The 26,031-nt window shown below is 41.4% G+C and overlaps 1 protein-coding gene across 1 annotated transcript; it reads right to left on the reverse strand.

Moving 5' to 3' along the window:
- Positions 1-1,675: 1,675 nt before the first annotated feature.
- Positions 1,676-11,326, reverse strand: TGIF1 (TGFB induced factor homeobox 1). Its single transcript, XM_062568117.1, has 3 exons — positions 10,847-11,326; positions 4,058-4,284; positions 1,676-2,726 (listed from the first exon to the last, which is right to left on the reverse strand). Exons 1-3 carry the CDS (start codon positions 10,860-10,862, stop codon positions 2,160-2,162), a joined length of 810 nt encoding a protein of 269 aa, XP_062424101.1. The 5' UTR covers positions 10,863-11,326; the 3' UTR covers positions 1,676-2,159.
- Positions 11,327-26,031: the final 14,705 nt, after the last annotated feature.

Here is a 26,031-nt window from a genome sequence, read left to right on the forward strand (position 1 = left end):
TTTCCTCTACCCCTCAACCCACTAATAACCTGCTGTGAAAAATGAAGGAAGAAGTCAAACAACTCAGATCAAACAACTCAAATATTTACTTTAGGTTGTTTTTTTCTTGTCCAGTGCTTGATGCATGGGCATAAGGAGAATAAAAATCTTTGTCTTGCATTTGGACAAGAAAGCAGCTTACAGGCTTTTAGCAAAGAAGGCACCAAAGCAGTCTCCCTAGGAGCCTTTGAGAGCAAGAATCCATGCCACAAAAGGCCCAGCTTTTCCTTCAGCGGACCTCACAGTTACACACGGGTGTACTTCCACTTTTTTTACGAGTGGCCAAAAAAGCGTGCAGAGGCCCTTTCCCTTGGGATACCTAAAAGTATAGTGTCCAGGCATGGAGAAAAATGACAAGACTCTTTCTGAGCTTCTATGCTATTCCTTGAAGATGAAGTATATAGCTATCTCTAGCTAGTCTCATTTTCTAGCTATTCTCATTTTTTTTCTGTGTTCAATACAACATACTTTTCTTTGTACATAATACTATACACATACAGTATATGAGGATGGCCCTAGAGAGCCTTACCCACACTGCTTACTATTTGTTCTTTAAAACATACAGCCATTGATTTTAAACTTCAAGGTTTAACAAGAGAAGAAGTTGGGTAGAAACTTCCCAGAGTACTCCAGAAGACAAAGGGGAAGGGGAGTATTTGTCACTTTACAACAGAGAGAGAAAAAAACAAAACAACACATACACATAAATACTGCTATCTTCTATTCCTAAGAATAGCATTTAGTTTGCCAGCTCTCCTGCTCAACCCTCCTCCTGAACAGACAACAGGTTTGTTTTTAAGGATTAACCAGAACCAATTTTTTCCCCTAGAGCTCTGCTGTTTCACTGTTGTTAGAAGGATAAGAGTGGGTGACTGACATTCAAATAAACTGGATTATGAGCTACAAGCCTCCCCATTTTTTGGGACGTGGTGTGTCATTTGATAGCCAAGTCTTACTCTGAAAAGTAACTCAAGATTTCTTTGGCTACAGTACACCCAAATACAACAGGGATCTCTCTTGAAACTTAAGTCAACTGTTCAGTGTTTAAGTATCTCGAAGATCTGGTTCCCTAAATTCAAATTCCAGCCTAATGTATTGTCTATTCTGTGCCAGTCCCCTAGAATGAGAGAATCCAAATCTCATTATTGATAGTCCAAGAAAAGAAGGATTGGGAACCCCCTGCAAGCTTGTAAGCAGTAATGCCCAGAAGTTGTATCTCAAAGACCTGCGAAGAACGTTAACCCCAATCCTTTGTCTGGCATTGTTTCATCTTCCAGAGAAGCTACCGGAGGCTGTTGCATCTCCTAGTCCTAAGGTATTTTTAGTAGCCAAAAGCTTAAATTCTTAGAGGGGCCCAACACATCCCCTCTGAAATTTAATGCAAGTTGACTACATAGTTCCCTTTGGCCTCTTTAAAAATTTCAGCATAGCAGAACACAGTCAGGTACTTCTGGCCCACTTCTCAGCATTCCTTTAAACATCTGGTTAACAACAACTGCTAGTGTAGCTCTCTAAACCAAACAAAGTCAGTATGAGCTCAAAAAAAGTATTTCTTACTTCAGTTTATTTCAAGGGTAAAGCTCGGTTTTCTGCAAAGCTCGTATTAAACAAAATACTCTGTGTGCATCCATTTTTAAAGAAAATATTTTATTACATTATGAGAAAAAAGCATAATCATCCAAGTTCATATTGTTAAAAAAATTGAAAATTCATTTTTAGACAGCGTGTCGGTATATTCTGTTCCACATGGGAATGATAAGAAGACTCTATATCATTACTAGATATTGCACAGTCTGAAAGAAACAAAAACAAATCACATGATCTTGGGAACCATCTCACATTATGAAAAACCTACAAAGAAAACATTAAAAAAAAAACACACACAATCCTTTCTTTCTACAGTAGCTTTAAGTTTATAATTCTTGGAATGACCATATTCCACTGAAGACCATCTCAGTGACAGGAAGCTTCATTTCAGCAATCCCTTGTGCAAATAAGATTAATAAAAAAAAATAATAATAATGCAGATAAGTCTTTTGATATTGTGTGGGTGGCAATAACCACACAGCTGTTAGATCCCTGCCTGGAAAAACAAAACGAGGAAGGAGAAGGAAGTGGATTTAGGCCATAAGTTTTGCCTGCAACTCCATCTCTGCCGCCCTTTTGAGTGCAACATCCACCAGTAGCTGAAATCCACTAAAATCCTGGTTAAGGTCTGGTGGGGTTGGAGGAGGAGTGTTAAAGAGCCCACTTTGTGCATTTGCACCAGGTCCCAGTTTAGATGCATCCTCATGGTAGGAGAGAGAGTTGTCTGTGAAGCCGTTAGCTGGGGGCTGCTGCAGGTCCGTGGTCTGGCCTACATCTGCTGGCTGGCAAAAATGGAAAGGGGCATCTTTCAACGCAGTCACGGTTGTGTGGCAAATCACTGATGGTCGAGCCAGGACTGATCCTGGGGAAGCAGGTTTAGAAGAGGACACAGTCTTGTTGAGTGCTGTGGTAGCAGGAAGGAAGGAGTTCTCCTCCAGCAGTGGAATGTAGTTCTTTGTGCTCATGGAAGACTCCACCAGACCGCCCTCGGAAAGCTTGGTCCCTCTTCGCGAGATAGTGAATTGATTTGGGTCTTTGCCATCCTTCCTCAGCATGTCAGGTAAAAGCCTGCGGCGTGCATTGATAAACCAGTTGCAGACCTGGGAATATAATGACATCTTAATTTCTACCTTCATCCATTTCCAACTATGTGCCACTAGAGTCATTCGGTTAGATTAATGAATCCCTCCAAGCAGTTTCCTTAACTGCAGAACAAAAGAGAGACCTACTGACAAGTTCTGACATGCTTTGCAAAGGCCTTTCCCTTGTCCCTGTTCTACCCCCAGCTCCCCACTCCTTTTACAAAAAGCCCCAGGAAATCTAAAGACTGCTAGCCTGAACTGAAAGGTTTAGCTTTTAACTCTGTGCACACACATTAACCTATTAGCTATTGTTCCCTACACTTAGGTTAATTAACAACAGGAAAACCTTTTCTCTCTGAAGAGAGCCACTCCTCCCACAAATAGTTACTGATTTTCCTTGTTCAACTGACTGTGTCGACAGACATAACATGAATTACCTCATTTAAGTTTGTCCTTGTTTAAATATCAAACCAGTTTCCTGGGTGATACAGGACAGTTTATAGTTTAACGTCTTTGTGTTTACTACATAATGAAGATTTTCTTTATGATGTTACATTAAGGAAATTTTATTTAACAGTCAATTATGGAATTTGTACTAGAGAATTAATCTGAAAAAATAAAGCTCAGTAGTTAACAGGAGCACTCTGTATCTACCATCTCTCAAATGCAGGGTTTAAAGAAGATTTTATGCAGCCACTTTCCCTAGAAAGCGGTTGTTTTTTCTAGCTATTCTACAGAAGAAAGTAAAGACAAAAATGATGTGCCACAGCTGTCAGTGGCACAGCCCCTGGATGAGAATCCAGAACTCTCAACCACCTAAAAGCCTGATTACACCCACACTAATGCACTTGAGCAGCTTTATCCACACAGGTTGTTCCACTGATCTTAATGGAAGTAATCATATACATAATTATATATGTGCACGTTCTACAGAATGAGCCTCAAGTTACAGTTTTGAAAGTGAAGAGTTATACTGTTAAGCTGTGTACCTAACACCATAAAAGCTCTGCTGACAAAATGAATAAATACTTTTTCTACATACCAAATTACCCTATAGAGACTTTTCTGTCTTTTGGGCCCTGGTCCTGCAAAAATTAACATGTGTGTTCAAATTCATGACTGTCTGCTCTCCCCTAAAAGGCAGTTTATTCCCAATTAGCAAACATCATCATGACTTAGTACACTGGTAGCTAAAACAGTATTTCTCCTCACAAGTGACATCAGAAGAGGACTGAGTAACAGTAAGAGGAAATGCCACATGCAGTATAAACATTTTGTATCAGAGACTAGACTTTAGGTAAATTAGGAAAAGAGAGCACTTAAAAAGCAAGGGCTGTTTTTTTGAATACCTGTAGTGTGGAAAGGTGTGTTTGTCGGGATAACAGCGCCTTTTCTTGCTCTGAAGGATAAGCATTGTATCGGTGCTCATATAGCCAGTCCCGAAGAATCTGCACTGATTCCTTGGGCAGGTTGCCACGTCTTCTCCGTTTGCCAGAGCCAGCAGAAGAGGAAAGATCTAGTGGGACATCCATAGTGTCATCATCCTCTGTTTCGCTGCCTGATATTGCAACTACACCTACAATTATAAAAAAGCAAGAATAATTAGCCTCCTAACTCAGTAAACTACTTGGCTTCAGTATTTTCTGGTTCAGACACTTTTTATTATATTAACCATCTTTACTGTGAATCAGGCTACAGCCTCCTTTAAAGGGGATTTGTCCTGTAGCGTTAAACTTGTCAAGCTGTGGCTTCCCTGTCAGCGGAACAAAAAGTAGCGCCAATGATCTGTTCCAAGGGGAATTCTTTTCCATAAACCCTCATTTTCTTGTTCCCCTAGCAACCTTTTATCCACTGCATGTTATCAGATAGCTTCTATCTAATGCCAATATCATACAAATGTGCTTGCTATGGTATGCATGCAACACTTTTCTTCAAGAATAACTATCCAGTGACTAGGCAAGAAGCCAAAAGGCAAAAACTTAAAACCCATACACCCAATTCAAGCAATGGGTTATTTAATTACTCCTTAACATGCTGATGCCTCCCTTTTGGGAGAGATAGCTTGTAGGTTTTATATCTATTAATAAAAACTAAATCGAAAAGAGGAAAAGAAAGGGAAAATTGCATCTGCCCCACCCCACATTGATTTTCACCTACTTTAAGAAAAAGGAAAGAACATAGTGCTTAACTCATATCAAGTCCACCACTCAATGTGCATGTATTAGGAGGTGCACTATTGTTAGTTAATTGTACTTCTGTATCAAAGAACTGCAATCATTTAACGTTTTTTAAGATGTTCCACTTTGAATGTGGCCTGATTATTTTTCAACTTCAAGGTTTTCCTATCACAGTTCAATCTGTGGAAGTGTGTGCTTTGTGCTACACTTACTGTAAAGACTCCAAATTTACAAGTTAACTGCTTATCTTTCTTTTTCCTTCATTACAAATAAAGGAACCAATTTTAAAATTTCATTTGTCCTTTATATATATACCATACTACTACTTATCTGAAGCTATAGTACGTAAATAAAATAAAATAAAAATCAAGTATTTTATAGTCCATAGCTAGCAAGACTACAATTCTGCTCCTTTGACAGATACACAAATTAATGAATAAATTAATATAAATAAAACAATGCTTTAGTTTTAAGTATTTTAATCTTACCCATAATTTTAAGCATCTTGCAAAAATAGAAGTTAGTGATAGCTCTTATTTAGATTTATATCAGTACTATCCAATATTTATTTTGGCTCAAAATATATTAGTTTTCTGAAGCATTTTCTAGAAATTGTAGAAGGAAAGCAAGTCCTTGGATCATATTTTTTGTTGTTGTCCTGAACCTGCATTTCATTTAGGGGAGGGGGAAAAAAAAAGGAACTTGCTCATGCACAACAGCTAACAAAGTCAAACATCAAAAGTAAAAATTCTGTGAGCAACTGCCCGTATTTCAAAAAATCTGCTTTATCTAAGAAAATAAAGTCAGCCTCAAAACATGGAAAGTGTGCCTGTGAAATATAAAACTACATAAAGCAATATTTATGCACACAAGTAAACAAATAGAAGAAATTAATGTAATTTTTAAAAGAGGGATGGATGCAAGTTTTGTTCAATACTGAACGGGGAAGGGGAGTAGGACCCATCCCCATGCTTTCAAACTGTAGTCAAAGCTGATGTTATGAATTTTTCTTCCTTCTCCCTAATTTAAGACTAGACCCAATATCCTTAGTTTAAGTTATTCAGATTTCAATGCACGTTTTTGGCATGGAAGCATTCCCTGTAGCATGATCAATCTGCAATTTGTCTGGTGTAGTTACTTTAGTAACTTGCATAGTATTGTTTTCATACTCTCAATTGCTGATTTATGTAACTAACAAACAGCAAACTGCGAACATTGCAGCTGAATATACATTTTTCCTAGATGATTAGCTACATGAATTATCCAGTCATAGAACAGGAACAATAGGATACTACTTAAATAGCCAACACAAGATAAACGCCAAATTATGCAAACAGATCCTTAATTGGTATAGAAAGTATGTCAAGTTTACTTTAATAAGATTCTGAGCAAAACCTATTTTACTTGTAACAGCTTTGAGGTAAGTGCTGTCATGCTTGCCATTTAACCTGAAACCATGCCTTGCACAACGGGTTCCCGAGCCTGGAGTAGCACTGCTTGGAACAAAGATCATGCACAGACAACATGATGGCTCTGCAAAGCAGCTCATTCCTTTTAAGTCAAACTTTAAAACTAGCTAAAACTAGCTTGCAAACACTGTCTGAATAACCTAAGTGCGCTGCTCTTGTTTGTCAGAAACTGGAAGTGTTGCAGCACTTCAGTGGGTTGGGGTTTTTTTGTTTTGTTTGTTTGTTTTTAAATATAATAGGCAGCAAAGCAAGACCTTGGGAAACAGGGAGAGGCTAACAGTAAATGTTGGAAATAAGAGGGAAGAGAAGCCAAAGAAACTACTCCTCTGAGGAAAATTCGATGTCTAAGAGTTTGTAAGCTGCATTTACACAGCGTAACATGAAATACTCCAAACACGCCACATTTGGAAAAAACCTCTCTGAGATCTCATACACAGCTCAAAAACTCCACTGAAGCCTTTCTGAATTCAAGAACGCTGAGTTGACAGCAAAACTTGTTTTAGAACTTCTTTCCACCTTAAAAAAAAAAATCTACTTGACAGAATAGTGTCTAAAAGCCAACCACATGAAATCTTTGTTTCGCAAATAGGATCTCCTGACACTGCTCTTCTAAGGTAAAAGTTGCCTCTGACTAACTGCAGCCTACCTAGTCACAGTGAATCAACACTGGAGCCTGCCCTCTGCCCCCTTACTTGGCGAGTCATATTAATTGACAGAGCGAGCTAGTGAAACAAAACAAGTTTTGGTTGAGCAGGAAAACCAGTGTGTTACAACTTCTCCTCATTTAAATAGAGGATGAGCCCTCTGAACCTTCAGCGGACATCTCCACTGCGGTGCAGACAGAGCAGCAACAGGAAGTCATGGCTAGAAATCTCTCACTACCTCAGCTGATATTTTTTACTAGAGCAGGAGCCACGTTGTTGCTGTCAAGGCTCTGTTTTCATTAAAGCATTCCTGCCGATTACAGCCCAGCTTTGTTTTTCCTTCTTGTTAGTAATCAGGCTATTCGCTGCTGGTTTCCTGTTTTAACAGGGCCCAACTGAAAAGGTTCCTGGCGAGGCTCCATGACTGGACCATTGGCCTACTGTTATTGACACTCAGAATAAAGGTCCAGCTAACCCAGTAATTTATTTCATCTTAAAAGCAGGCTAGTGTCAGGTTACTTTATGTTTTCTCCTGAACACAGATAATCTAAATGGAAATACTGCTTTTACATGACTAAAGCAGCACAAGTTCATCTGCAGAGAGGTCTAAAAAACAATACAAAACCCTAGTCCTCAAATCCTGCCATCTTCCCTTAGATGAGCAGTCCCTATTCACTCCAAGCTGTTCATGACCTGAGAACTGTATGATCAGCATCCTGTCTTTATAAATGACTTTACCTTCCTGGCTTCCTAGCTGAAGTCATAGACATGATTGAATGCACCACTGCATTGTATCACAGCCCAAAGACTTTACAGGTCCTCCTGTAATCAGCTCAGGAAAGATTACACCTAGAATCTCATACACAATGCTAGGCTCAACACCCAGCAGTTAACAGCTTGAAACAACTTGAGAAAAAAAAAGTACAGTGATGACTAAAGTTGATTTCAAAATAAACTGCAGCTACTTAACGAGGCATGCTGAATACTTAAACAGGAAAAGAAGGACAAGTATTTAGAGAGAGACTGAGATGGAAGTTAAGCAAATGAGAGATTTAGGCTGAATATCAGGAAAGCCATCCTATTGTGTTGAGGAAGAGCTTCACAGAGGAAGTGGCAGAAGCCAACTGTTGTTTAAAACAGGACAAAGTATGCCCCAAGAAGCAATCTCTGCCCTCCAGAGAGGGAATGGGCAAAAATCACCTTAAGAAAAACCTCCCTCCCACACATTCTCTGGAGTCTGTGAATTTCTTAAGCTGGATGTTTGCGAGCACAGATAAACACAACTAGCTCCCATCCAAGGCCCCAATCCTGTTGTGACCGACTTCAGTTGGATTCCTCACATGTATGAACTTGAACACATGCCTGTGTCTTTGCATGATCATATTCTAAATCAGTTAATTAACAAGCTCAGTGTTCAGTGTGATTGCTATCAGACTGCTATTATTCATAAATAAATCTATCCACAGAAAAATTCTCAGGGTTTTAACCCACAGCCTCTTTAAAAAGACACCCTAACTAAAATTTAATGCAGATTTAAAAAACATAAACAAAAATAAATTAGCCTAAAATTATTCATAAGTAACCAAGAACTATAAAGATGCATATGGGAATTTCCACAGTAACAACTTTTCCTCTGAATATGCTTCATAATTGAGGAACTAGCTTGTTTGTTTTCCTCTGCATTTCACAGCTTGAGCTCCATTGGTTCCAAAGCAGCCAGACTTGGCTGTGCTATACAGTTTTTTTAAAAACAGGATTCTTCTAGGACCGCAAGAAAGAAATCTGAAACAAAGTCATTTCTTGAAACTTCTTGAATACGCCTCAAATGCCAGGCTACGAGTAATTACAAGCCTAACCTTTAATAACACAGAGGCTCCCTAGCCTTAACATCTTTCTAAAGTTTCCATCTTTGTCTCTTCGCCCTACAATTTCTGCCAGAGCCCAGGCCGATAGCCCCTCTCAAAAGTTCTCCCTCCAACATGTCACCTTTCATTGTTTCCATTGTTTCAAGCCAGAACTTCCAACCCTCAAAGCACATCTCCCTCTTGCTCACACACAAAGATCTACACATGCATACCTAGAAACTACGTCAGCATTTTTCACACACATTTATTTCGGGGGTGGCAAGAACAACAGTTGAAAGTGCAGGGAGTTTGGTATTTCAACAACCAGCAGCTGCCCTCGGGGAGAGAAGTCTGAACAATGGAAGTAACAGCAGACAGGAAACCAGCTCACCACTGCTGTGCAAATAGGGAGCATAGGAATGTCCTAAAAATAACTGCGCTAAATTAATTCAGTGAAACTATAAGAAAAAAAAAAAACTTGTAATAAGGTTAAGAATCTGAAAGTACCTAAGACAACTGAAACATTTAAAGTCAAAGCTGTCACTGTCTCTAGGTATAGAGGGCTGGGTTTGGTATGCAACATATGTTGTAATCAAAAAAATCAATCAAGTTAGTTAACAGACTAAAATCCATGGTGAGGCCGTAAATACAAAGTTCTGGCCAGAACTCTGAATTCTCTGCTTTTAAACAGCACCTTGCCTGCTTTTTAAACTTTGTGGCTTTAATTCCCTTTGTGTGCGCTGCTCTTAAATGACTGCCAAGTCCAAAGCTTCTTATGAAGCCTGTAAACCATATTAGTACAACACGTTTCCAGCAGTGCAATGATTTCACTAACTACATATGCATTAATTGCTCCAGGGATATTAACAACGAGCGACACTGCTCTACTATAGAGCCGCAGGAATGCATACTAGAGGGAAAACAGCACAACTCTGGAGTACTGAACATGCGCACTACTCCCTTCTATCCCTCGACTTTGGCTGATTTAATGGTCTTTAAATGCAAAACGCTCTTCATCCACAGCGCAGGTTGGTAAATCGCAACTGAAAAGACACCCGTTTCCTGTAAATTGCTTTCCAACCTTCCTCCCACCCTGGCAGATGTGTAAAATGGGAATGCATTAAATCCGAGAGCACGCTGCACGTCTTTGTGGTCAAGCTCTCATTTAAAGACACATAAAGCCCTACAAAAGAAAGGGGTAACAATCCTTTAACTGTATATAAAGTTTGTCAGTGTGGAAATTAACACAATAAAACTTCTTTGTGTGTGGGGGGGGGTCTCCCCCTCCCTCAACCCCAACTGTGTGGAAACTTTTTTGTATTATTTACTGTTTTCTAAGGGATAAAGGAGGGAAGGAAAAAGCATAAGCGCTACCAAACAGCGGGGCAGACAGAGGCGCAGATGGGTTTTAAAACTCCGTCCGCGCTGCCTCCTCAGCAGCACTGACTCACACGCGCGTGCCCGGCGCCCGAACAAAGAGTGCCGAGCGCGGCCGCCCCTCTCCTCCTTCCCTCCGGTAACGGAAAAAGTTGCGAAAACGACTCGCACGCTCGCCCGAGGTTACCAGGCTGGCGAAGTTTGGTGCAGAAAGGAGACCAAAAAAGCAAAACAAAACAAGAAAAAGAAAGGGGGGGGGGCGGAACAGGCTCCGCGGAGGGAGCGAAAACAAAACTTCTCCGCGCACAAAGCAGGCGCTGGGGCATGTTGTTGACAGCGAGCCAGCAGCATGGAGACGCGGCCGCGTCCAAACAACAGCCCCGCATGTTTTGTCTGGGAGCGGAACATCCACTGCCATCTTCGACGGCAGCTCGGCCCCGGCGGGGGAGGGAAAGGGAGAAAACGGGCGAGAGGAGAAGGGAAAGAGGCTCCGTTTCACTTGGCACTCAAGTCGTTCCCATAGGGAGGAGGCAAACGCCGGGCTCCCCGCTCTGGCCGCGGCGGCGGGACGGGGGTCGGGCGGCCCCTCGCACTCACTCACTCGCTCACACGCAAACTCACAACTACCTTTTTTACTTTTCATCTTGATCGCGAGGACCGAGCCGCTGCTCCCGCTGGACACCCCGCACACCAGGAGCGAGGGGCAGCCGCTCGCCGACCCAAGTTTCTCTCCCCGCGAGCGGGCACCGTCGCCCTTTAAACTCGGCTGGCAGCGGGAGGAGGAGGAAGAGAAGGACGTGGAGGAGGAATCGCCGCGGCCGGCAGGCGAGGAGCCCGGTGCGAGGCGCCCGGTGCCGCGCCGCTGTCAGCGGGAGCCGGCGGGGCTCTGCCGGTCCGGGGTTTTCTGGCGGCGGCCGTAGCCGCGGTGGGCTTCCCTCCCCCCTTCCCTTTGTTCCTTGCTGCCGATGATTGGCCCCAGCTTGTTAAAGTGAGAAAAGGCTCGAGAGGAAAAGGTACGCGCGGCCCGCCCTCCCCCACCTTCCAGCAGTGAGTAAGGGAGAGTAACCGAGAGCTACGCTAGCACTTGCTGCGGCTGTTGCTGCCTCCTCCTCCTGCTCGTCTCTCCTCCCCTCCCGGGCTGCTTCGGCTCTGTCAGATAGCAGGGGAGGGCCGGCGGAGGGGGGGGGGGGTACACCCTGGCTCGCTCACTCATGCACACACAACGGAGAGTGGCGGGGCCCGGAGTGCAGGGGGAGCCCTCCGTGCCTTCTGCTCCCTCGCCTTTCTTCCAGGCAGGCGTTTGATCATTAAACTGGAAGGAGGAAGGGGGCGAGGGGAGAGATTTTGACAGCTGCCCTTGACTAGCCTCCTCCTGTTGCTGCCTGGATGAACCACCCACTCCTACGGCTGAATAGAGAGGAGAAGAAAGGAGAGCGTGTACGGCAGGAGAGGGAGCCCTGCGAGGACCTGCGTGCCGTTAAAGCAGCGCGGCTCCTTCCCCGGCGCCGCGGGCTGGGGGCGGCCGTTGCCGCGCCGCTCTCGGAACGCCCGGCTCGTAGCCCCGGCAGAGCACGGCTCTGCCTCGGCGGCTCCTTCTCCTCCGACACCCTTCTTGTAACGTCTCGGCAGCAAACGCTCCCTGGTTGCTCTTTGCCAGCTCCTCTCTCGAGGAGGGCGAGTCCTGTTTCTGGGGTTATTTTTACATCAGTTTGTAAAGGTTGTTTTTCTCCTCTTTCTCCCCCCCCACCCCCCCGGTGGATTTTGCTGTGACACATGCTCATGGCTTTAAAGAGAAAAAAGTCTCACAGCTTGACTCATCCCTTTTAGGCAAACACGTGGTGCAGCAACAGTTTATTTTCCTCTGAGATGAGAAGTACGGGACTTAGGAGCTGCTTGTTCGTTTAGGGCTCGGTCCAACTTCCCACCGAGCTCTTTCCATCGACTCGAGGGGAAACTGGCGAGAGCCTTCCAATAACAAAGGCTGCTTTAGCGGCGTTTCTTTGTGCTCTCCCGCACCCCCTTTCAAAGTGAGGTTTCTCTCAGACTCGGGCAAATAAAAATACCGACCATAAAACTCCAGGTGGAAATTTTATGCGCGAAGGGTTCAGCGTGGAAAGTAAAATAAGCCACCTTACCCTCAAAAAAAAAAAAAATACACGCAGATGCAGCATGTTTTTGTTCACAGGAGAGTGTATTTATACGCTCACTTTTGCACAGCCACGTGCTTAATTGTTTTTGAACGAAGAGGAACTGTAGCAGGCACTTCAGTTTTGGACACGAAATGTTTTAAACGATGATAGCTCTTAAAAAAAAATAGATTCCTATGGCAAAACAGGGCTCACTTCTTCCTCCACTCTCCTGTTTGGCCGCGTATCCACACAAACACACATTCACATCAGAAGAGGAAGCGACCGCGTTTTATAAGCAAATCCTCCCAAGTACCTTGTAACTATTTTATATTGTGTAACTACAGCGACCTTGCTGGAGATAAAACAGCTGTTACATCCTGAATGAGGGACATATGTGGCGGGCGGGGGGGGGGGGAGGGCGGCTGTTGAGTAATTTAAGCTAACAAGGGCCCAGTGTTGGACGCTGCAGAGTTAGCGCCCCCTTCCTTTTTTATTCTTAGAAAAAAAAAGGAAAAAAAAAAAAGGAAAGAAACACATGGAGTTGTTTGGGGAGCGGGTTGGTCGGTTATATCCGGTGCGTCTGTCTGGAGGGATCACTAGGTTAGTGAGACAGGGCCGGCTGGCCGGACACACTGACTCACAGCGGAGCGGCGGGGCGAGCCGAGCCGTTACCCCGGCGCGCGGGCTGGCGCGCGGGCCGGCCGTTACCCCGGCGGCCAACCGTCCTCCGTCAGCGCGGCGGGGGAGGGGAGAAGAGAGGAGGGGAGGGGGCTGCCGGGCCGCCTTCCCGCCGTGCGGTGCCAGCCCGGGTCGCGCCGGGTGCCGCCTCCCCCGAGTCACGGGGTGCGGATCAGGGAGCTCTGTCAGGCAGCTCGGTGCCGCCTCCCTGTACAGTAAAGAGCTCGAAGGGAAAAAGACTCCGCCAGACGCGGGTATTTTTAACACGGCAAGCAGCGAGCTGCCTGTCTGAGGGGCGGCGATGACTCAGGGGCGCCGTGTGTGTGTGTGTGTTGTGTGCGCGGCTGGGATTTTTGTTTTGTTTTGTAAATCCTGCTTCCCAGCTGCGAGAGCTGACTGTTCAAGCTGGTGTTTTTAGTGTCCACGCTCGGCAACGCCAAAAAAGTAATTAAGGGAACTTTAACAAAAGCCGTGTCAAGTATATGAAGAGATTTCCCTTTCTGCGTACTGCCCAAGCCAGCTTGCGCTTGCTTATCGTGCTGAGATTGCTGAAAACTTCTTTTATTTCCTTTTCCTTTTTTCTTCCTTTTCTTGCCAACCTCATTTTTTTTTTGGGGGGGGGGGAAGGGGGGCGTAAGGTTTTACTATTGCACTGAGCCTAAATCTTGCTTTTTGTAAGCGTTAGGAACATTCTTTCAACTCTGCTGGAACGTCATTTCCTAGGAATTTTCTGGAAGGATGCTGGGAGAAAGGTGATTTACACTTACTGTGGCAACTTTAAAAGTTGGCAGAAAGGCTGCAGAAAGTCCAGCTTTTCAGCAAAGGTGACTTAGACTGCATGCAGTATTCCAAACAAGGTTATACTTCTGATCACAATATGTATATGTTTGATCTTACTCCCTGACCTATTTCTTATACAATCCTGCATGTTAGGTTTTATTTGTGGTCACTACCACACACTAAGCACAGGGCTTTGTCAGCCTTGGAGGGTGTTCAGCTTGTTTAAAATTTCTACTGCACATGGTTTTGTGTTCATCTCAGTACTGAATTTCTTTTGCCATTGTATCATTCATTCATGTAACTGAAGTCACTGAAGTTGCTCACAGATCTCCCGTTTCCCAAGTATATTTTTGTTTGCTGCAGACTCTGGTACCTCAGCCTTTACTTGTACCTGGACTGAGTACAGGATACCGAAGCATCCTGCAGTTAATCTTTTGTCATTAAAATAATAATAATAAAAAAATCCTCCATTTAATCTTGCACTTGTTTTTTTTGCTCCAACCAGTTTTTGATTCATGACAAGAATTTGCTTGCTTCTCTAATAGCTTCTTCAGTAGTTCGTTGCATAGACCCTTGTCAAAGACCTTTTGGAAATTAAGTAAGTTACATCAATCAGCTGTGCTCCCATAATTATAGCTCAATTTGCCACCTTTATACAAGGGGAAAGAGGGCAACTCAGAGTTGTGAAGACAGTTCTGATATTTCAGAACTCTTGCATATTAGACTCAGCAACTTGAACATGAGCATTCATGTGACTGTCAAACAGGAATAAAAGCCCTCAAGAATCCTTTATGTAGGATTGCACTGACTCCTGCCCAGAATCGTGTCAGGTTTGCAGCATTTTGGTACACAGCACAGACTTAAGTATGGTTTCTGATACCAGGCAGTAGTTGTCATTCTTGATGTGGACCAACCACTGGAGCGATGTGCAGTTGTCATTGGGATTTTCAGATGTTTAGTGACAAAGATGACCAATGCCTTCTCTAGTAGGTTCTCATGCTGCTTCATAATCTATGGCCTTCTTCAACTTGCGTGTTAGTCCTTGCTCCCTCATCTCCCTGTGGTCCGCCCCCATGTCTATGCCTTGGTCTTTAAGCATACGGAAATAGAATATTATCATGATTTCCACTGGGAAAACTTAAGTACATGCAGTAGTGTTAGTTATGCTTGTAAGATAATGCAGAGACTTCATAAGTGGCATAATCACTTACACTCTGAGACTAAAAGCTGTACAGATACCCTGAGGAGTGGTTTATGAAACTTGCATTAATGTAAAAGCAATTTCTTCTATACAGTCTGAAGTTGGACCATTGTGTAAAATTATAATTTTCTTAAAAAAATGAACTATAGGTTTAATCTTACTTGGAGTAATAGTGTTAATTTTCAGGGTTTAATTTAAAATAAAAGTAAACACTTGACAAGGAACAGACCTCAGGCTTGTATTCCCTCTGGTTATGCGGAAATGATAATTTTGTCCACTACAGGCAGATCTTTAAGTTACTTTGCCTTCTTTGTCTAAAAGGGGCTCTCTGACTCTGCTTTGTTTGGTAGCACACAAGTGTGCATATCAAAATCAGCATGACAAATGGCACGATTGTTGGCAGTCTCAGCTCAGCTCAAGAACTTCGGGCATGCAAGGAAACAGATCCCTGCTTTTCCTGAAATTCAGAACTGTGGGTGTAGTTTAGCAAACACTTGGACACTCAGTTTTTGCTTATCTGTGATACTGTAAGTAAGTTAAGTATGTATAGCTGATCAAGAAAACGTGTTTTGAGAGTTTATTGTTGTGAGGCAGCTAACATGCTTTTTCCACAGGCTTGTTAGTGCATATTGAAAACAAGGCATTAGATTTACTGCAAAGCACTTAAGCAAGGATGACTTTCTTGGTTTGACCTTTTCTAAGCATTGGAAGTTTTTATCTCCAATTAAGATTTTGCATCAACAAACTGTATCTCATTTTTTTGCTACAAAAATCACCCTATAAAGCAACGAAGGCAAAGCATAAGAGATGTCTATACTTAAAAGCTGCTGGGTTTTTACAGACAATATTAATATATAATAAAAATGACTATTTCTGAGTAACTCTGTCTCTGGGCACTTTCATTCTTTTCAGTGTAGTCTACTCTAAACAAAATAACTTAATGGGTAAGCCAAATGTTTGCTTGGTTAGCATCTACACTAGAACTTGTTTTGCTTTTAAAGAAATTCTATTTTAGGAACATTCTTTCTAGAATTAGTTTTGTCTTGACAAGGTTAATTTTGACATCAAAGGACAGAATTCGATAATAATGAAATACATTTCAAAATATTTTACATTACTTTTTTCATGAGGAAAAACCTAACTTGGAATACCTGTTATGGCCTATGAACTGAGGAACTGATGATACCGCAAGCCAATAAAAGCAAAGAGGAGTATGAAAGAAGAGGTTCAGAAGGCAGATGTTTTGAATGTCTATTTAATATTTAGGGAAAAGAGTTCTCTAAAGACTCACAATCACAGTTTCATGTCTTAATGGAGGAAGACTTAAGTAGAAAAGAATCTCCCAAACTCAGCACATCTCCAGGTGTTTTTAACAGAATCTAAATGTGGCTATTCCTTACGTTTATTAAATACAATACTATTGGAAAACTTTTTTATGTTACATTGTGCTGAACAAAGAGGTTGAAAAGGATGCAAACTAGATGAAAATAATGAGATTTTATGACAGACCACAATTAAGCTCTGTTTACTAAATTTAGAGAAGCTTTCACTGCTGTCAGTGCTGTACCTGTTCTGAACAAATGCTGAGAGTTTTAAAGTTGTCAGCTTTATAGGATTATATTCACATTAAAAATAATCACAGCAGCAAAAAATAATAAACTTTGCTTTACACAATTTCAGATGAACCCTTGCATTATAAATTGGCTACATCTTTTGTATATTTCAGTGCAAACAATATTCTTGCAGTGTTATAACTGTAGTACAGTGAGAATAAGGTTTATTGAATGACCAAATTTAACAGATTGTGGCATAGCTTCATTAGTTGAACATACAACCAAACTACTAATGTTTTTTTTACTGAGCATTTATGTACTTATGATTGAAGTGGATCAAAAAAAAAAAAAAAAAAAAAAAAAAAAAAAGCCCAACCTTAAGAAACAAACTTGCAGAATTAGAGACTACTGCTTCTGTCTTGCAGATGATACTGGCAGAGTTGAGCTTTTCAGCTGGGTGGAGGCATGAAGATGATGTCTGTTGATGAATAAAGAAAAGGGGTACATTTTCACTGCTGAGAAAAGGCATATATGTTTTTTTTAAAAGTGATAGGCAATGGGTGTTGGTTACCATTCTGTAAAAACCTAGACATAGCCTGAGGCCCTAGTGTTCTGCAGGCACATGGGCATTGTGATTATTTGGGACTATGCCTGTCTGCAGTTATGAGTTACAGAGCCAAGGAAGATCATTAAACCTGGATGTGGCCCATTCAAGTGTGAATGCAAGGAGATAATGAGAGGGCTACAGCCTAAGAAAACAAGTTTGATCAAGGTTGTGGTGTTTTGGGAGGATCAGGGCGATGGGTGGTTGTTCCGGCTCTCTCAGCCTCAGAGCTTTTGTACAGGGGAAAGCAAATTAGGTGTCAGTGCTGGATTTTAAAACTAAATCCTGAAGGGCTGCAGGATTGAGTAGGGAGGAGAAACAGAAATGCACGCTGGCCGCATGCGGCAAGGCTGATGTCTGTGAGTCCATGTGGCGCTGCAAGCAGTGCGCTTATTCTACACACACTCACAGGTCCACCACTTTTCATAAGATAACGTCTTCCTTTACGTGTACTAGGTCCAGCCTGATTTAGGGAAAGGGCTACAGCTCACTTAAAGGTGTGGCTCATTTAGCCAAAAAAAGAAAAACAAAAAAACATGCTGGGCAGTACTGCTGCAGACTGCAGCTGCACTCTTCTGCTCAGGAGAAAGGAGAAGAATCAGATGAACAGCTTTTCAGACAAAGATATTTGCCTGGGTTAGGATTTTTTTTGTGAATGCTGAAGTAAAATGACCCTCTGTTTAGAAAGCCATACAGAATAGTAAATATCAGGGGGGAGAGGTGTTATTTGTTGGGTTATTTTTAACTACAAAGTGATGGTGAAGGGTAGAGTATAACTCAGGAACATCCAGAGGTTTGGATTTTTGGAACATAGTGCTTATAAATATTGAGTACCTGGGTATGTCTGTAAGTGTTCGGTTTTGTAAGGTTTAGGCCTGCTGATATTTTCAGAGAGTAGATGCTCAAGCCCTTCTTCACAGAAATGTTTTTGTGGTATTTTTTGTGATTCTGATATTCTTTCTAGAATAGTCATCTATATTTCTTCTTTAGTCTTCAGGCAAAGTCGTATCAAACAGAAGAAGTCCCACTGGGGCATTTTCAGTACTTCATGGTGGCTCTGTGGCCTGTGTAATTAGCTGGGTATTAAGAGTTGTAGCCAACTATTTTTTGTCTTGCAGTAAGCAGAGCCACTCCAGTCTTCCAGGGAACTGCGGGATAACTGCCCTGGGAACTCAGGGAAATTGTGCTAATGCATTAGAAGCCACCAACTATGTGAATAGTTGAGTTGGATCCTCAGTGTGAAGTAAGTACATTAGCAGCCTGACTGAAAACAACCTTGGATCAAAAACTAGATTTAATTACAATGTGGAGATTTCAGGCCTTGATAATAAGGAGATTCAGGATGCCTAAGAAAGAGGCAGAGCTAGATAAACAAAGAGTGTGTATCCTTGTGGAGTATACATAACAATTAACAGCTGTATAAAAACTTAATAGATTGACATATGATTAAAAATTAGCTCTTCTCTCCTACCTGTCTCTTTTCCTTGCAGTTAAACAACACAGTAAAAGCTACATGTCTTCAAACCAGCCTTCTCAGGATCTCTCATAGCCACCCTGTATCTATACCTTTTATTAGGTATAGCAACACCTGACAGGTCTGAACAGGGTCATTAGACCCCTGAAGAACTGGAATTGAATCACTTGGGTGCTTAACAGTCTGATTTAGGATCCTCAGTGACTGAGGATCTGACTTCAGCTGTTCAGAGACAAACCTCAGGTGTGGAGCTGTTGGATTAACTGGTTAGTCCTGAAAATCCAGGCTTCATCAAGTTTGAATTACTTTCAGGCTTTGTGTTGAATTGTTTACAACTTTTCAGGATGCTAACTGTATTTTGTACTTGTGTTTAGTTTATGCAAATAGTTGATGTCTAATTTTCAGTCTCTTGCAAGTGTGCCTGAAGTCACAAAACCTAAAAAAGCTGTGTATAGTTAGGTCCTGGCTAAAATTTCTGTTCTAAAATCGTGTTAGTTGAAGTATCTTAATTGAGTGGATATTTTCCCCTTTTAAGATGAACTATTTACTCTTAAATATAGAACCAAAATACTGAAAGTTATGGAACTCCAGTATTTATTTCTGACTTGTTAACTCTGAAAGTTGATTCGTACTGAACAAATACATGTGTCAGTAGTGTGTTCTCACTTGTTTCTCTAGAAAAAAAATGCTGCCAAAACTCTTTTAAGGCAGGTAAATCACATATACTTGCAGTAAAAATCCTAGTAGATACAAAGTGTTAAACTCTTTACTGTGAAATTGTTATCTATACCTATTCATGGTTAGCATAACATGTCTCCATTATGGTACAATATACTGCAGCCCAGCAATGTGTGGTTATGTCATGTGATTAGGAGAAGTCATGTTGCCATGAGCAGAGCTAGTCAGGAGGGCAGTAGAGCCTTGGTGAGTTCTGGTGAATCTCACTTCTCATTCTAGAATAAAGACTCTTTTAGTCAATACCGATAACAGGACAGATAACCACGTTGTGTACAACACTGAAACTGGCATTAAATCCAGAGTTCCTGTGTTCCACTTACAGAAGCCTGAAATTGCTGAAATAAGTTAAGACCCTTTTTAGTTTCCCTCCTTTAAACTGAAGGTTTTTTTTCTGTTTATTTAACCTAGATCACAGAACCACATGTTTGAGAGAGACCGAGATAAGGATTGCATAAAAAGCAATAATCATTGCTTGATAATGAATCTGTTATTAAATGCCACTTTCTGAAATATGTTTTTCCAAAATATTTGTTATTTAGAAGGGGACTAGCTTTACATTCATGCAAAGATTAAAACTCTGACAACTACTGTTCATGCCAAATAAGTGTGTTAAAGGACATTGCATTTTACAAGGTACTGTGTAATATAGAGTTTGTCTCCATTGCATAGGAAAAAAGTTTAAGACACTGAAGTTTTTTTTTTTTTTTTTTTTTTTTTTTTGGTAAGAGCACGGTACTATTTCTTGTTTTGCAATACAGTACATTTATCTGTAGTCTTGACATGAAAGCATGCAGCATTGCTAATAAAAAGAAATTTGATTTGTTGAATAGACCTTACTAAGCTAAGAGAAAAATAATTAATACACAGAGTGCATGCATGTAATTTTTCTTGCAGCGTGATGTTAATAAGCACAGCAGTTAGACTACTGATCTGTTTTGTACCTATGAATGTGTCCTGGGTTTGTGTTCCAGAAGAATTTCTCCTTTGAGAATATTTTGAGAGATCAGCATGTCATCAGGTAAAATGTCGTTTGGAAATATATTTTTCAGCTAGTTTGCTGAGTATACAACGTATGTGTAAATCATTGTGCCTTGGTGATATTAGGGAAATAGATGATGATTTAGGATTATTCATGTGAACTAGTTGATGACATTGATTATATAGGATTACAGGAAAGCAAATTGCTTTTCTAACCCTGGTGGTTAGAAAGAAAAGGCTCCGTTTCTATGTTGAAAATATTTTAGTTGGTTATATTGTAAATGTATGCTTGTGTACACATTTACAAACATGTATATTAATGTACTAACCTGTGCTGATCTTCAGTGTTGGTCTAAGTACTAGAAGTAGACACAAAGTAGAAGACCTCAGGATTTCTTCTGAGGTTCTGCGTGCAAACCTGTTTGCATGTGTTTGTGTATCTGTGTAAATATGCATGCATAATGCTATTAGTTGTATAAATCTGATCCTTGGGAACGGTATTTTAGCACTGCTCCCTGTTGTCTTACTACTCTAGTAATGCATATGTAGACAGAAGATAATATTTTGCAAATTTGGTAACAAAGCTATTTTTGGAAGGTTTATTGAATGGAATGCCTGGCAGAAATGATCGTTTTGGTGTGCATGTTGTGCTGGCATCTGCTGGAAAATGAGACGCCTCTGTAAATGTTCTCTGTAGATTGGCCTGAATTGAAGTCCTGTCCAAATGACACGTCATGCTAAATTAATTTAAGCACTAGCAGCAGTATGGTCTTGTCACTGTGGCATTCCTGCTTTGCTAATTAGCTGAGGTGCATGGTAGCTTAGCTTTGGTGAAACACCATGCTTGTGTAGCCATGCTACTTCCCACTCTCTAAGCTGACTTCAGTCCTAGCCTGGATATGTCCACGTAGCACAGCATTATGTGTGACAACTGCTAAGAAAAAGTCATGCAGATGATTACTTTCAGTAATGTGCTTCCCGTGATGTGGCCAAAGAATTTAACCACTGTCCCTATTTTAAAGTATAGCAGACATTTCTAAGTGTGAAAAACAGTATAAATAGGATAAGGCTTGTTGGTGGGCTAAGGCAGCAGAAAGGCAAGTGGATGTTGAGGGAGACATAAATAAAGGACAATCTGAGAATGCAGACAGAATGGGCAAGTAAGCTGCTTTGAGAGTAGAAGCTCAGTATTACTCAAGCAGCCAGTGTTGCCCGAGTCCGCATTTCAGGTGGTAGATCTGGTCTTAGAGTTCAGGACTGAGACTTTGGCCTGATTCATATTTATGGGAAAACTCCCATGGACTTCAGTGAGGCAAGATGCCTTGACTTTTAGTTTTGCAAGTATTCAAATGCAGTTCTTATTAATTTAATTTCAGCAATACAAATGGACCTGATCAGTAAATTACTAAACTGTAACTTGTTTTGATAGAGCTAGAGAGAAATATGAAAGAGATACACATTAGACAGGATAATCTGAGACATGCAGCAGAAGAACGAATGAGGCTGTCCATGAATGCTTGATGATGGCACATTGTGCTTTACTGTCAGTCTTTTGACTTGTACGCTTTATAAGAGCTTTCAGTGGAGCCAGTTATATGAGTCACTGCCTGATGCACTGTAAACCATGCTTTTTTTTTCCCTTGGAGGGGCCTTGAGTGTGCCTTATGTTGTTTTTGAAACATTGTTTAATATAGTTGGAAATCAGAATTACAATAGAAGTGGGGCAGAGAGTTGGGGGAAAACTTGCCCTTGCAGGCAGGATCAGTCAGAACTGCTTCTGATTTGGCCAGTAATTTGTTCTTTGTATTGCTCCGATACAAAGCTGATTAAGTAGCAGTAATCATGAGCTTCTCAGAGGTTATGCTGAATGGAGGTGAAACCAAAAAGGTAGGGTGCTCTGTCTCCGTGAAAGTGGTGGTTCAATATGAAGTGTAGTGTGCAATCTTTCTCTGGGAAGCTCTGCCTGTAAGACTTGATTAGGAAACAGTATGGAGGATTTAGATGGTGATGGCAGGGACCAGTACTGCTAGGTGCTCCTTTGGTGTGGAGTTTCCTCTTAGGCACAAACTGGTGCTTCTCTAGGCACCCTCTGGCCACACAAATTAAACCTTGAAATGTTACGGTCATGTCTCTATAGAAGAATCATGTCAGAAATTTTAGCCTGGTTTCCTTAGGAAATGAGGTTTATGTGATCATGTTGCCTACGTGCCTGTGCTGATTTGACAGATTCCCTTAGTAAGTTTTAAAGGTGTAGACCAATTTCAGCCAAAATTTACAGAATGCAGTACTCTCAAAAATACTTTGTTCTTAGTGAAAGTGATTGAGTGAGTGAAGACATGACTTTCCAGACAGAAGGAAGACTTCGATGGGCGTTCAGCTATGTTCTTGGACAGTGGCAAGCATGCATGGAAGGGGAAAATTTTGAATGCCCCAAGCACAGGAGAAATCATGATCAGATTTTGCGTCTTCAGCTGAAATGGGATAATACAAACATGAGACATAAAGCTGCAGGTAACCATGAAAAGCTCCCTGTGGAGTTATTTGAGCTCTTCAAAGATTTGATGCATCATTTGTGTAAAGCCAAAGTCTGTGCTGCTTACAGGTACAAGTACACAAGCATAACTACAGTGATTGCACAGATCGCGGACTGACTTGTTAACACTGTATCTGATATCTACTTGATTTCTCCCCCCCCCCCCCCCCCCCCCCCCCCCCCCGAAAAAAAAAAGCAAACCAAACTTTTGGTGGTGAAGTTAGATTTGTACAAAGATATTAAACAGATAATTGTGTCTTGTCTGGATTGTGCCCTAGTCAGAATATGATCTCTAGGATTGAGCACAAAGAAGTCAGTAATACCTTTAGTTGTCTTCTTTTTAATAGCAGTAGACCAGTGGTGGAATTTAAATTATGAGTAATTGATGACAGGGATTTTATTTCAATTGCTGATAATTTAATGATGCATTCAACTATATTGTCAGAAGTATTTGCCTATTAGCTTTGAATAAGAAGTAATGAAAATCAGTTATCTCTTAAACTAGTTGAAGCAATGGCTGTTCCTGTAAATTCAAAGCACAGAACTATCTGTGGAAAGACTTGCAGATCAAAGAGGATATGTTATGAAACACATTGAAACAAACTGTAATAACCAAGTCAGAAATTATTTATGAACTGCTGATGGCAATTCAGGAGCTCCTAGAGCTCTGTAATTTTACCTCTTGATTTAGTGCTGAGAATGGAAGAAATCCCCCTTCTCTTGAGAGTGCATCATTTTGGCACCTCTTAAAATGAACGGAAGTGAATATTTGCAAGGTAATTAGGATGTTCAGCTTGTTGTGTTATTTCACAAAACCCAAAAGGGCTATTTGAGATGTTCTCACTTAATTCAGTGATGCCATGATTTCCACATATTTACTTTTGAGGACAGAACAGATTCCAGTCTCTAATTCCCACTCTGCTAATTCATGCTATTCCCATTATGTGGCCATCCAAGTGTGTAGATCTGGCGCCAATGTTTTGTAGCACTGACTGCAGCAATGTTAACTTAAATAGCATCCAGCTATGAAGACACAATATAACCACTTATACCTGGACCTCAGATATTAAGCTGGTTCTAGGCTTTACCTGGTATTTGCAGTGTCAACTTGCAACACAGAACACCTGTAATACATTTCAGATATGTGGATAACAGTCATTAGAATGGGTGGGAGGGGGATTGAGAGTCAAGGGACTTGAGATTCAATCTGATACCAAAGGACCTGAGCAAGGGAGCCAGTGCTAGTCTGTCTATATCTGTAAAATCACAGCACCTCTTACTTCTGGGCAAACACTGGAAGGAAGGTTTTTCCCATTAATATGATTCCATTTGCATTGCCACAAATATGTCCAAGCTCACAGGATTACTTTGTGCCACTTTGGTATGCTTGCTTTGCCTTCTTGTAAAACTATTCTATGTGCTTAATATTTTCTGGGCATTGCAATCTAGAGGGATTGTCCAGTTAAGCTCTGAAGTTATATTGTGGAGGTGAAAGGCCGCTCAGTATGTTCCCTCCGATGTTACAGTAGCTATATAGGGTCACGCACAGAATGCTTCATCAGGCAGATAGAGCATGGATTAACTGTGACACCTCTGCTTACCTCTTGGACATGCCCATAAGGAAAATGATGGGTTAAAGGGCTGAAAAAGAAACTGTGAAGCACCAGCCAGCCTCTTTGTAGAGGAGATGGGGTGTAGAAGGTCTTTAAGACAAAAACAAGTGGTAATGAGAGTTCTGGTGTTCAGCTGTGTGGTTTGCAGGCCGGCTATAGGGAGACAAAAATATATGTGGAAGCTACAAAGCTTGTGGATGCAGGTTGCACTTGCCCTGGGAAATGAATGTGGGGGGTTTTAATAAGGATTGTTAGACAATGTGGGCATGTATGTGATTTTAATTTCATCATGTAGTGTCATTCTTAAAAGTCAGTGAGCTCTCTGCTGTATTACCTTCACTGCTGTGGCTAAATTACAGTTTGCTGAAATGGCTTTGCAGGTGGTAATGAATACAAAAGCTGCAGGCAAGATTGAGATTTTATTTAATCATTATGCTATCTAGCCCTGCCCTCAGTCAGGTAATAGTGTCCTAGCCAAAAAAAAAAAAAAAAAGGGGGGGGGGGGCTGGGGGGGGAGAGAAAAAAAACGGCCTATCCTTATCTGAGCTATAACTTCCCTGATTAATGTATTGGGAGAGCTGCTGAACTAGTAATGAATTACACTTCTGAAATCTAGCATGGCAGGTGCTGTCTGCTGGACGTATGCACTGTGTCAATAGTGAGGATGAATGATGTAATGCTGCCTTACAGCCAGAACTATCTTGAGATCATGAGCTCATTTCATACAAAATAATGATCAGTAGAAATACTTCTTTGACATTGCTAACCTGCCAAAAGTTTTAAAAGTTAATCTGAATATGGCAAGGAGTCTGGGGCAACTCTCACTGGGTACAGCCTGTGTTGGGGCAGAACCCCTGAATCAGGTGCTTTGACCATGCTGCTGCCAGTGTCTGACCTAAAAGTCATTTTTAACATAGTAGGTAATGTGGAATGATCTTCTAAAGCACAGAGCAGATGTAAAGATGTGCCACTCACCTGCATGTCTGTTTTCCATAACATGCTGCCTAGCAGCAGAAGAAAGGAGTGGGAGGAGATAAGCCAAAAGGAGGGGAATTTTGGCAAGGATTCCCATGTGCTACTTTTATCTTTGGCTGTATTTTCCAAGCTCTTCTGGTTGTTACAGTAAGTGACAGGCTTGGGGGACTGCAGGATTCTTGAGCGTTTCTTGAAGAACTCAGAAAATTCTCCTTTTAGAAAATATTACATTATTTTGCAGTAATAAAACTATGCATAGGCAAGTGTGGGTGGGTATACAAGTAGATAAAGTGATAAATGTAGTGACTTTTATAGAAAGTGGCTTATTCGGGAAAGAAATAGTTATTTCTTTTCCTGTGTTTATATAGCTCACTAGGTCTCTAGGTTAGTAGTAGAGCAGAAGAAAAAATGAACTTTTTCATCCCTTAGTGCTATTTATTCAAAGAACATCTATGTTATTAGAAACACAGGAGTGTTGTTGCTTTTTGTATGGGGGCATGAAAAAGAATGAATTAATGTGTAAAGCAATATATTTCATGCCTTTTTTTTTTTTTTT

The sequence above is a fragment of the Rhea pennata genome, chromosome 2, assembly GCF_028389875.1.
Source record: "Rhea pennata isolate bPtePen1 chromosome 2, bPtePen1.pri, whole genome shotgun sequence".
Lineage (NCBI taxonomy): Eukaryota > Metazoa > Chordata > Aves > Rheiformes > Rheidae > Rhea > Rhea pennata.